This window comes from Dendrobates tinctorius, unplaced genomic scaffold, assembly GCF_039654945.1.
Source record: "Dendrobates tinctorius isolate UK_male_01 unplaced genomic scaffold, ASM3965494v1 ptg000241l, whole genome shotgun sequence".
Taxonomy (NCBI): Eukaryota; Metazoa; Chordata; class Amphibia; order Anura; family Dendrobatidae; genus Dendrobates; species Dendrobates tinctorius.
Window position 1 is genome coordinate 5,609,059 of NW_027361908.1, and position 13,578 is coordinate 5,622,636.

Sequence of the window (13,578 nt, forward strand, 5' to 3'; positions counted from 1 at the left end):
CCTCACAGCTGAGGGTCTCATGAATTATGACTATGATGCCATAACTAAAAGATTGGAATTTGCTTAAATTGAATAAAACTTTTGATCTTTACATTCTGCCGTTATAACTTGGAACCACCCTTTTAGGGCTTATTGGTGACATAACTTATTAGTAACAATGTAATAGAGGAATCTTGAGTCCATGGCAGTGATTTAGTTGGCAGAAGATGGGTAAGCTTTTCTTGGTAATGCATCGTCAGCTGTCAGGACGGCTTTTAGCCTCTGAATGTAAACTGTAATTTGTGCAGTCACTAACCATAAGCAACAATTTTAATGGCTATTACTAAGTTGCATAACATTTCATTAAACACCCATTAAAGCCTAATACCTGGTTCACATCACGTTTTTGCCACATGTCAGTGGCTCCGTTCTGCATAAGGGTATGTGCACACAATGTCTTTTTCCGGTGGATTCTGCCTGAAAAAGTGTCACAAAAAAATAAATGTAAAAATGACATTGCTGTACACGCGTTCAGTTTTTGGTTACTTCCTTTAAACACTTCAGGGTTTGGAAACTGAAGCTGGTAAAAGAAGCAGTGTGACCATTATTTATGCAGCTCCTGCCAGGGAGCTGCTCTCTAATTATTGTTTAAATAATACTACAAAGGACACCGGCAGCAGAGCCATCAAGAAGACAGTGGTATAACCGGCAGTGAAGACAGTTCAGGATAAAGACAGCTTTTTCCAGAAGTAGCTTCACCTAGCAGAACCTTGGTAGGTGTTCCAGCATCTTGAAGACGTCATGTGCACACACCCTAAGGCCGGTTTCACACGTCTGTCTCCGGTACGTGTGGTGACAGTTTTCTCACGTACCGGAGACACTGACACACGTAGAACCATTCAAATGAATGGGTCTATGTGAGCGACAGCACGGATCACACGGACCCATACAATTCAAAGGATCTGTGTATACACGTACCGCACACGGATGGCGTCTGTGTGCCATCTGTGTGCGTTTGAAAAGTCATAGGGTTAACACGACACGGACATACGGATCACACACGGTCACACGGATAGCACACGAATGCCACACAAATGTGACAAATTGATACACGGACCGGAAATATCAGTACTTGTGAAACCGGCCTAACTCAGTAGCACAGACTGATTCCTAGCTTCTCATGGGCCTGTTATCTGCAGCACAGTGATAATTATGAAATAGACACGTTCATTACATGTCAAAAACCATACAATCCACTTTTGTTGCTGAATTCATGTAATTTAGTGTAGGATAAAAATGAAAATCTGAAATGTATTTTACTGTTTCTCACTTGTTCTAGGGGGAGGCAACAAAGGTGAGCGGAATATGGGAGGTACCCCTGAAAGTGAGTTGTGTAAACTGCTGAAAGAGTCTTCAATTCTGGAGTTAGCAGTGCAAGGTGAGATTTAAAGTATAAATCTGTGAGCTATCCTGGTTTACATATATAGGGATTCACTCTCTCACGAAGGCATTAAGTAGCGTTCACATAGGCAATGCGGTTTGGTCAAAGCAAGTGCAGTTTTTTTTCTTTAATAAAAATCTAAGGGATTCTAAACCAAAAACAGCCTCTTCTGGGCACAAAGTGTCACAGCAAATATATGGTTCTTTTAGCAGGCACATATATCAGTGCGGGCTCACTCGAGCAGATTACAGTACTTTCTCCAGGAGCAAACTTCATACACAGAATAGTCACAATCCCACCAGTCTTGGTATCCCCTTCAAGTCCAAGCTCTAGCAGCTTCCAACATCAAACATAAATGTTCAACTCTGTGCACAGTTCACACTGAAAAGGCTGCAGCTTCCACACGGTTCTCTGCAGCTCCCATAAACAGGCTGCTCAGCTTTCTTAGCCGACCCATGCAGTCTCCATTCAGAGAGAGATTCTGGCATGTTTCTCTCCCAGCAATAGCTCACATTTTGGCTGGTCACTCACCAGCAGCACACTCGACTCTGCTCAATCCAGCAGACTGACACCAAGTGAACACAGGCTCTGGTTCTAGTAAAAAGCTAGGCAGGTATGTTATTGTCTATGCAATAATTGTATGTGTGCAATGTAAACTGCATTATGGCTGTATACACTGCTCAAAAAATAAAGGGAACACTTAAACAACAGAATATAACTCCCAAGTAAATCAAACTTCTGTGAAATCAAACTATCCACTTCGGGAGCAACACTGATTGACAATCAATTTCACATGCTGTTGTGCAAATGAAATAGACAACAGATGGAAATTATTGGCAATTATCAAGACACCCTCAATAAAGGAGTGGTTCTGCAGGTGGAGACCACATCTCAGTGCCAATGCTTTCTGGCTGATGTTTTGGTCACTTTTGAGTGTTGGTTGTGCTTTCACACTCATGGTAGCATGAGACAGACTCTACAACCCACACAAGTGGCTCAAGTAGTGCAGCTCATCCAGGATGGCACATCAATGCGAGCTGTGGCAAGAAAGTTGGCTGTGTCTGTCAGCGTAGTGTCCAGAGGCTGGAGCCGCTACCAGGAGATAGGCCAGTAGACGGGGAGGGGGCTGTAGGAGGGCAAAAACCCAGCAGCAGGACCGCTACCTCTGCCTTTGTGCAAGGAGGAACAGGAGGAGCCCTGCCAGAGCCCTGCAAAATGACCTCTAGCAGGCCACAAATGTACATGTGTCTGCACAAACGGTAAGAAACTGACTCCTTGAGGATGGTCTGAGTGCCCGACGTCCACAGATGGGGACTGTGTTCACAGCCCAACACCGTGCAGGATGCTTGGCATTTGCTACAGAACACCAGGATTGGCAAATTTGCCACTGGCGCCCTGTGCTCTTCACAGATGAAAGCAGGTTCACACTGAGCACACGTGACAGACATGACAGAGTCTGGAGATGCCGTGGAAAGCTATCTGCAGCCTGCAACATCTTTCAGCATGACGGGTTTGGCAGTGGGTCAGTAGTGGTGTGGGGTGGCATTTCTTTGGAGGGCCACACAGTCCTCCATGTGCTCGCCAGAGGTAGCCTGACTGCCATTAGGTACCGAGATGAGATCCTCAGACCCTTCGTGAGACCATATGCTGGTGTGGTTGGCCCTGGGTTCCTCCTAATGCAGGACCATGCCAGACCTCATGTGGCTGGAGTGTGTCAGCTGTTCCTGCAAGATGAAGGCATTGAAGCTATTGAGTAGCCCGCCCGTTCCCCCAGACCTGAATCCGATTGAGCACATCTGGGACATCAAGTCTCGCTCCATTCACCAACGTCACGTTGCACCACAGACTGTCCAGTAGTTGGCGGATGCTTTAGTCCAGGTCTGGGAGGAGATCCCTCTGGAGACCATCCGCCACCTCATCAGGAGCATGCCCAGGCGTTGTAGGGAGGTCATACAGACACGTGGAGGCCACACACACTACTGAGAATCTTTTCCTTGTCATGAGGCAATTTGATTTTCCACTTTGATTTGAGTATATGCGTAATTGTTATGTTTTATTGTTCTGAACACATTCCATTATGCAATGAATAAAAATTTGCAACTGGAATATTTTCATTTAGAGATATCTAGGATGTGGTATTTTAGTGTTCCCTTTATTTTTTTGAGCAGTGTATTTATAGAATGACTGTACTTAATGCACAAATTGACCAAATATAGTGTGCCCACCAGACACAACATTGCATCCTCCCTTTGCTGTGTCTATCAGATATAAATCTCCAGGGCAAAAAGCCTGCACATTTAAGAGGATTATTAAAAACAACATTGGACTGGGGTGAATGCTTAGCCAACTAAGAAAGCAATCACTTCCTCAACATATATAAAGACATAACAAACTGACTATCGCTTCCTAATAGAATGAAACAAGTGTGAACAGATACAAACTGCTGTGACTGTATTATATAGTGTGGAAAATTCTCATAAAACACATTGAATTGTTCAATATTTCATTTACAAGAGATCAATTTGCATTTCCAACATTTTCCAATAAAATGTAGCAATTACAGACAATAATCAATCAATATATTTTTCACGGTGAGAAAAATCCAAATGATCCGGTGTAGACAATCCATTAACTCCAGAGATCGATGGTAAAGGCAGACACGCTCCTTGACGATTAGAGGGTCTGCACCTGTGGCAATGTTTCGAGTATCCTCCCCTTTCTCAAGCACGCAATCTTACTTCTCTTCCTTCCTTAAAATGACACATACCACGAGACACACTGCACTAATCCTACAAACAGCTATTTAAAGTACATGAAACCATTTATTTTGCTATAGTCAAAACAACATTTTGGTTATACATAATTATGTGCAATCCTTTCTTGATGTGTTCTCATAAATTACGGTATATAGTTATATATACCTCATTTGTTGTATTTAAATTTACACAGGTGCAGTTAAAAACACATTGAAAAATACACGCTTCTATAGAAGAACGCTGATATTACATTTTTCATTCAACCCTTCCGGACTTCCTGTATTGATGGAGGATATTCAGTATACCTCTCTTTGCAGTGGTTTTCTTTTAATCTGTTTTGCATCATCCATAACTATCTCTTCCATGATCATCCACTTTAAGTCTGAAATCCACATTTCAAAAAAGTGCTTTGCAACTGTAGTTCCCCAAGTTTCTTATCCAGTGTCCCCTCATTCTTTTAATTAGTCTTATAATTCCAGTATTTTTTCATGAAATGTAAACAGCATTACTACTATATAGAATACACTGATAAAATAAAGGTACTTGGTGCATAAATTGGCAAGGTCACCTTTTTGTAGCTTGTGGGCTCACACAAATTGGCCTGGTCACATTGTCATGGCTGTTGAGCTCACATAAATTGGCCTGGTCACATTGTCATAGCTGGTGGGCTCACATAAATTGGCATGGTCGCATTGTTGTGGCTGGTGGGCTCACACAGATTGGCCTGGTCACATTGTCGTGGCTGGTGAGCTCACATAAATTGGCCTGGTCACATTGTCATAGCTGGTGGGCTCACATAAATTGGCATGGTCGCATTGTTGTGGCTGGTGGGCTCACACAGATTGGCCTGGTCACATTGTCGTGGCTGGTGAGCTCACATAAATTGGCCTGGTCACATTGTCGTGGCTGGTGGGCTAACACAAATTGGCCTGGTCATATTGTTATGGCTGATGGGCTTACACAAATTGACCAGGTTGCATTGTTGTGGTTGGTTTGCACACATGAATTGGCTGATTTGTGCTGCGAGTGTCTTAATTTATATAAGTATATTCCCTACAGCAGTAATGCAGTTCATATTTTATGTACACAATTGTCACAGCTTGCGATTTTATTCTTTGTGTCTCTAATACAATCACAGCAGATTGCGACTGTTCACACGTCATTCCGTTAGGAGGTGATGGTCAGTTTTTGTTTCTTTGTAGCTTACAATATATATCTATATATTTTCATTGCCCTAGAACACATTTTCTACTGTGAAAAGATGTCTCGCACCCATTGGCATGCTGCCACATGGACACTATATTGCAGCAAATTAGCTGAAGAAAGCACCTTATAGCAGAATACATCAACATCTGCATCTGTTCTTCACTTTTACAATTGTGTCTGAATGTTAGTCATATATTTCATCAGTCTGTAACCAAAGGAGCAGGCTAAAGAGCGAGTAACATAACTGATGACTTAATCGTGTACAATAAGATAAATGTACTGCAAAAAGAAATAAATCATTTCACAACAAACATTCGCCGAGCATCCTTGAAGATTTCACAAGATGCCAGACACTGCCAAAGGCAGCATTACATTGTCTAGAATTAGTTTAAATGTTCCTCCTGCCACGTCCAATTCACACTGGGGCTGATGATATATTGATAACAGTGCTGTGAAATGCAGCAGAGCTCTCTGTTGTGCTGGATGAGCATTTCGGGATCTGCATTGCTTTGTCTCTTTTTGTGTCTGTTACAGAAAAGGATGCCATGTCTGCAGAAGCCGTTGTCAAGTTTTCAAAACTGGCATTTAGCTATGAACACTGGGAAGCCTTTGATGCCATTATAGCGCCATTATATTCATTCCTACAGGTAGTACAATATAAGAGTCTAGAATTGATGTCAGCAATTATAATCATGAGATATTGGAGAACCGTACAGTATTTCCTCCACTTGCTGCAATGTTTATCAGTGTCAGGCTATGTGCTCACATTGCTGTTTTTCTGCGTTTTTTTTCCTACAGCCAAAAGCTGATTTCTTGGCAGTAAATAAAGGCAGGTTTTGTGGCTTTTCTTAGTGCGTTTTTCAAGATCTCCAAGTTCAACTTTGCTTCCACCATACAGGCTTGACCAATGCAAGGTGTTAGGCAAACAATGCAAGTTATATGTGAACCCATAAAACATTTTGGGACAAAAGTGCAATTTGGTCAAATTATTTAGGGAAAAAAGTTTTTTTTTTATGTATTAAAAGATAGTGACTATTCTGAACAGAACAGCTGGATTCATGTATGAAGTGCTGCTGGAAACTAAGGTTATAAGAGTTCATAAAAATATACACAATTGCATTTGTAAAAACAGCGGGTGAAGTTGAATTTGTCAGGCATTGTTTATTTAAAGGGAACCTGTCAGGTCCCCCATGCCCTCCAATCCAGTATCATTCAGCTATGTGTGATTACACTCCCTCCCTAACCAGCCCTGAATAACCTATTTCAGTTAAATAAATGCTTTAAAAAAAAAACGCTTTTCCTATGCTAATGAGGGCTTTGACTAGTTGATGGGGTGTTACTTCCCCAGACTAGTTGACCCTCTTTCCATGTTATTACGCCCCTGTGGGCATGCTAAAATAATTTGACCTAGCCGGGCTCATTGCCAGCTCGTGCAAATCTGCGCAGGCGCACCACTCATTCCGGCAGCGTCATGGCGTCTCCAAAGCCAAATGTACGCTTCCCGACTTCAGAGGCACGCACTGAGCATGACTGGTGGCCATTTTCTGAACTTGTAGACGTGCCTCTGAAGCCGGGAAGCGTACACCTTGCTTCAGAGACGCACTGCGCTCGACAGGAAGCCATCTTCTGAAACTATGACGTTGCCGGAATGAGCGGCGCACATGCGCAGATTTACAGGAACTTGAGTTGTGGTTAGCTCATGAAAATTATGTTATCACGCCCACAGGGGCGAGATAACATAAAAAAAAGGGCTGACTAGTCTGGGGAACTAGCGCCCCATCAACTAGTCAAAACCCTCATTAGCATAAGAAAAGTGAAAGTTATAAATGCTTTTGTAAAGGATTTAACCCCTTCAAGACCTTGGATGTACTCAGTACATCATGGTCAGCTGGTACTTACTGAACTTGGACATATTGAGTACATCCAGGTGATTTTGCACAAACAGGAGCTGTGAGCTTGTGATCGCCACCAGGTGGTCAGATGATATCACAGCTGACGCTCAGCACTCACTGTCCGGCAGTTTAACCCCCTAAATGCTGCAATTGCCTCATTTAGAAGGCAGGGGCTCCCTCTGCCCTCCGATTGGCGCACCTGCAACTTCATCGCTGTGGCCCGATCATTGCCATGGTGACCTGAGGACGACCTGCCCCATAAAACTGTTACACTAGGTAACCCCTTCAGTAAACATCGCAAAAAAAATTAATGAGCAACAGGACATAAAACTATACTTTTTTATCACATCGCCAAACAAAAACTGGAAGAAAACGCGATCAAACAGACCAATGTAAATAAAGTGGTACTTCTGAAAAGGTCATCTTGTCTTGCAAAAAACAATCCCCCATACAGCTCCATCAGCGGAAAAATGAAAACGTTATAAGTCTCAAAATAACTATAAAATAGTTTTTACTGTGTAAAAGAGCCAAAACATAAAAAAACCTGGTATTACTGTAATCCTACTGACCAGTAGAATAAAAGTGCCTTATCAGTTTTACCACACGCAGAACGGCATAAAAAAAAACCAAAAAAACAATTCTTGAATTGCTGGTTTTTGTTCATTCTGACTCCCAAAATTTGAAATAGAAAGCAATAGAAAAAAGGTTATGTGACCGAAAACAATACCAATAAAAATGTCAACTCGTCCCACAAAAAGCAACCCCTCACATGACTGTCGTCAGAAATGTGGAAAAATTATAGCTTTCAAAATATGGCGATGCAAAAACTTTTTTTTGCAATAAAAGCATTTTTTAGTGTGCAAAGACAGCCAAGCTGAAAAACCCGATATAAATCTGGTATCGCTGTAATTGCACCGACACAAAGAATAAAGTCTAATCATTTATACCGTTCAAGGAACGGCGTAAAAAATAAATATCAATTCTTCACCTACTGTTTTTTTAATTTAGCCTCCCAAAGATCACAGTAAAGCTCAGCTCACATTTATCCTGCGCTCTGCGCTGAGCGCTTGCACCAGGGTTTTTCCGTGTAAATGTTTGAAATAAGTGATTCAGACGGAACCCCCAGCAGAAGATTCACTACAATCAGGAAGATGAAGTCACTATGGACACTGTCTGACCTGTGATCTTGCAGTGTCCATCTTTTTAGGCGTTCGAAAATGCACCGTCTGCCACAGTTTTGTGCACTTCTGAAAAGAAGTAAACCACTGAACAGAGGCCAGACGGAGTCCAGAGTAACTCTGCTGCCTCATTATAGCATATGGATCCCTCAAGGGTTTCATCTGAATCACCTCACTCGGATATTTAGATGGAAACCCCAAAGTAAGTGCTCGGTATAGAGCGCCAGATAAATGTGATCCCAAATGTTATGTAAAATGTTTCCAATAAAAGCTTCAACTCAGTCCACAAAAATAGCAAGTCCCCACCTGGTTTCGTCACCTAGTCAATGGAAATATAGGGGGCTTCCATGCTACTGGTAGCACAATGGCTTTGGAAAAGCGTTGTGGCTCCTCGCACCCCAAAAGAAATCCAGCGAATTGAACACTCCCAAATCCAAATGCCCCCCTCCCTTCTGGGCTCCAATGTGCCTAAACCACATATCGCGTCCACGTGTTTGTCATTTCTGTAGTGATTGACAGCCCACCTAATTTACGGGGGGGCATGTCTCAAGAAGCACAGGCTGGGCATACCTTTGCAGTTTGCAATTTACTCAGTAGAATCCACAGCTGTTTGTTTCTGGAAAACACCCATGGAGTCAAAATCGTCACTACACTATTAGATAAATTCCCAAAGGGGTATAATTTCCAAAATGAGGTCACTTGAGGGGGAATTCTACTCTTCTAGCACTTAAGGGCTCTGTAGATGAAGTTTGCAAACTATTTTAGGAAAATTTGTGCCCCTGGAGGCAAATAGCGCTTTGTCCCTCCCACGTCTCCCTGTGTGGCTAAGCAGTACTGTACAGTCACATATTGGGTGTTTCTACATTCAGCAGATATTGTGGGACAAAATTTTGGTGCCATTTTTACTCATTTCTGCTTGTGAAAATGTAAAATCTTAGGCTAAAACATAATTTTTGTGGTAAAATTTTAATTATTTTTTTCACTGCCCCATGGTATAAAATTCTGTGATCCACCTGTGGTGTCACTATGATCGCTGCAACCCTATATTAATAAGTGGTGTAATTTGTAAAATTGTAGAGTGGGGTCACTTATGAGGAGTTCTGCTGTTCTGGCAGTTTTCCCCAGTGGGTCATGGCACCCACAAACCATAAGGTTGGAGTCACTCTAAACGTATGAAAAAGTCTCTCTGCCGAGAGTCACAGGAGTGTAATGCGAGTACAATCCGATTTTCACACCTAGCATCCGATTTACATCCGAATGCAGTGCAATTGCTATCCGATTGCAATATGATTTTTAACATGAGGTTTTACATACAGCAATTCTCTGTCACAAATGTAAATACACATTGTTTTCAAATGAAATATTCATCAAAACACACACATAATATATATATATAAATATATTAGAATAAAAGCCGGCAATTCATGTGCTGCGTACAGTAATTTCACAGCATGACAGATTAGAATAGATATAAACACATAGAATACATAGATATATACAGTAGGTGTCAGTGGCACATACATATATATATATAGATAGATAGGTAGGTAGAAGAAAAGCCGGCAGTTCTTGTGCTACGTACTGTAAAATCACTGCAGGAGCCGACCGCATAGAAGAGATGGATTACATACCCTAAATACAAATAGAATAGGTAGATATATAGATATCAGTGACAAATACAATTAGTACAGTGTGTGCAGCTTACAGTACATGTATTTAATTAATAAAATATTTTTCGGAAAAAAATGTCGTGGGCTCCCACACAATTTTCGTAACCTGCAGAGGGAAAGCCGACAGCTGGGGGGCAATGTTTATAGCCTGGAAAGGGGTTAATACCTATGAAGCTTCCCAGGCTATTAATATCAGCTCACAGCTGTATAATTAGCCTTTACTGGCTATTAAAATGGGGGACCCCCCAAAAAAATGACGTGGGGTCCACCTATAATTAATAACCAGCAAAGGCTATGCAGAAAGCTGCAGATTGATATTAATAGCTTAAGAAGTGGCCATGGATACTTCCCCCCAGGCTAAAAACATCAGCTCTTAACCGCCCCAGAAAAAGCACATCTCTAAGATGCATGAATCCTGGCACTTAGCCTCGCTCTTCCCACTTGCCCTGTTGTGGTGGCAAGTGGGGTGATAGTTGGGAGGGTTAATGTCACCTTTGTATTGTCAGGTGACATCAAGCCCCGAGGTTAGTAATGGGGAGGGGTCAATAAGACGCCCACATTACTAACCCCATAGTCATATTGTAAGAAAACACAGACACCCAGAAAGTCCTTTAATTGAAAGAAAAACACAGACTCTTTTAATAATCTTAATTAAACCATACTTATGACCTTGCCTAATTCCATTCCATTCCACTGATGCCCTTGTCATCTGCAAAAGAGGTAAAAAAAATAAACAACAAAATTCCTCACCTTTCCGCAGAGATGATTTAAATCCATTTGTCCCACGATGGGTCTAGCTCTGCTACATCTAGATGGCAGGTTGCATGATGCAACCATGCAGTCTGTCATCCAGTAGACACTGAGCACCGTGTGCTCAGCGTCTCTCTGTGAACTCCTATTCCCTATCTGACGGCACCGCAAGCGTGAGAAAGTTCTCCTGCTCGCGGTGCCGTCAATGAGCTTTTTTCACCTACAGTATTTGACATCGGCGCAGTGCACACGCACTGCATTCAGATGTAAATCACATGCTAGGTGTAAAAGTCAGATTGTACTCACATGACACTCGCATTACACTCCTGTGACTCTCGGCAGGGAGACTTTTTCATACGTTTAGAGTGACTCCAACCTTATGGTTTGTGGGTGCCATGACCCACTGGGGGAACTGCCAGAACAGTAGAATTCCTCATAAGTGACCCCATTATACAAATTACACCACTTTATGTATTAATCTAGGGTTGCAGTGATCATATTGACTCCACAAGTATGTCACAGAATTTTATACCATAGGGCAGTGAAGAAAAAATAATTACATTTTTACCACAAAAATTATGTTTTAGCCCAAGATTTTACATTTTCACAAGCAGAAATGGGTAAAAATGGCACCAAAATTTGTCCCACAGTTTCTGTTGAATGTAGAAATACCCAATATGTGGCTGTACAGTACTGCTTAGCCACACAGGGAGACTTGGGAGGGACAAAGCGCTATTTGCCTCCTGGAGTCTATCTATTCTATTCTAACCTGCCAGTGTGATTTTACTGTACGCGACACATGAATTGCCGGCTTTTCAAAGGACACCAGTGCGTAAAAATCGAACAGCGCTCGCATGGTCCGAATGCTGTGCGTTTTTTTTTCTTTTTTTTTCCTCGCACCCATAGGCTTGCATTGGAGAATCTCGGCCAAATCTCGCTGACAATGGCAGCATGCTGCGATTTTACACACCCTTGAATACTCCCGAGAAAATAAACGGTGATGGGAGCTGCCCCATAGATTAACACTGGGCTGAGCGCTATGTGATGTTTTCTCGCATAGCACACGGCCGCATTCTATGGTAGTGTGACGCCGGCCTAACAGCAGTAAAATCTGCACTGTAACACTGTAAAATGGCGCTCCTTCCCTTCTGAGCTTTGCACTGTGCTTGAAAAGTATTTCCCGCTTACATTTAGTGTATTGGCACACTCAGGAGAAATTTTTACAACAAAGAGGTCCAATTTTTCCTCTGGTAGTAACAAACAACCAACAGCTAACTAACAACTCTGGTGGTAACAACTGACACTGACGAAACTTTGATGGTAAAAACTGATACTCTGGCCAAACTCTGGTGGTATCAACCAGCACTCTGCTCAGACTGTGGTGGTAACAACCATCACTCTGCTCAGACTCTGGTGGTAACAACCAGCACTCTGCTCAGACTGTGGTGGTAACAACTGGAACTGTGACCAAACGCTGGTGGTAACTACTAGCCCTCTGCTCAAATTCTGATGATAACAGCTGACACTCTGCTCAAACTCTGGTAAGAACTGGCAATCTGCTCCACCTCTGGTGCTGACACTCTGATCACACTCTGGTGCTGACACGTTGACCACACTGTGGTGCTGACATGCTGACCACGCTCTGGTGCTGACACTCTGACCACACTCTGGTGCTGACACTCTGACCACACTCTGGTGCTGACACTCTGACCACACTCTGGTGCTGACACTCTGACCACACTCTGGTGCTGACACGCCGACCACACTCTGGTGCTGACACGCCGACCACACTCTGGTGCTGACACGCCGACCACACTCTGGTGCTGATACGCCGACCACACCCTGGTGCTGACACGCCGACCACACTCTGGTGCTGACACGCCGACCACACTCTGGTGCTGACACGCCGACCACACTCTGGTGCTGACACGCCGACCACACTCTGGTGCTGACACTCTGACCACACTCTGGTGCTGACACGCTGACCACACTCTGGTGCTGACACGCTGACCACACTCTGGTGCTGACACGCTGACCACACCCTGGTGCTGACACGCTGACCACACTCTGGTGCTGACACGCTGACCACACCCTGGTGCTGACACGCTGACCACACCCTGGTGCTGACACTCTGACCACACCCTGGTGCTGACACGCTGACCACACCCTGGTGCTGACACGCTGACCACACCCTGGTGCTGACACTCTGACCACACTCTGGTGCTGACACTCTGACCACACTCTGGTGCTGACACTCTGACCACACTCTGGTGCTGACACGCTGACCACACCCTGGTGCTGACACTCTGACCACACTCTGGTGCTGACACTCTGACCACACTCTGGTGCTGACACTCTGATCACACTCTGGTGCTGACACTCTGATCACACTCTGGTGCTGACACTCTGACCACACTCTGGTGCTGACACTGACCACACTGTGATGGCACTTTGAAACACTGACATTTCTGACAAGCTCTACTGTATTTTGTGTACAATCCCTGCCGTGTGAATGAGGCCTCAGTGTTGAGGTTCCAGCATTGGATCACACGACCTGTACTGCTCGGAGAATTGCTATGGGGACGTATCACATGAGTGCATCTGTGCTTGCTTCTTAGTTTCTTGCACGGCTGTTGTACTTGTATAAACTTATATACTTGTAAACTTTTCTTTTCTTTCCTTGAAATAAATGCAAATACAAATCTC

General features: G+C 43.4%; 1 protein-coding gene across 5 annotated transcripts in view; it reads left to right on the forward strand.

The window, feature by feature from the left end:
• CFAP54 (cilia and flagella associated protein 54) overlaps positions 1-13,578 on the forward strand; it is a 703,284-nt gene that overhangs the window by 98,151 nt on the left and 591,555 nt on the right. For all 5 annotated transcript variants that reach the window (XM_073556932.1, XM_073556934.1, XM_073556933.1 and 2 more), the window contains exons 10-11: positions 1,319-1,417; positions 5,917-6,029. In XM_073556932.1, coding sequence (XP_073413033.1) covers positions 1,319-1,417; positions 5,917-6,029 — 212 coding nt within the window. The remainder of the gene's footprint in view (positions 1-1,318; positions 1,418-5,916; positions 6,030-13,578) is intronic.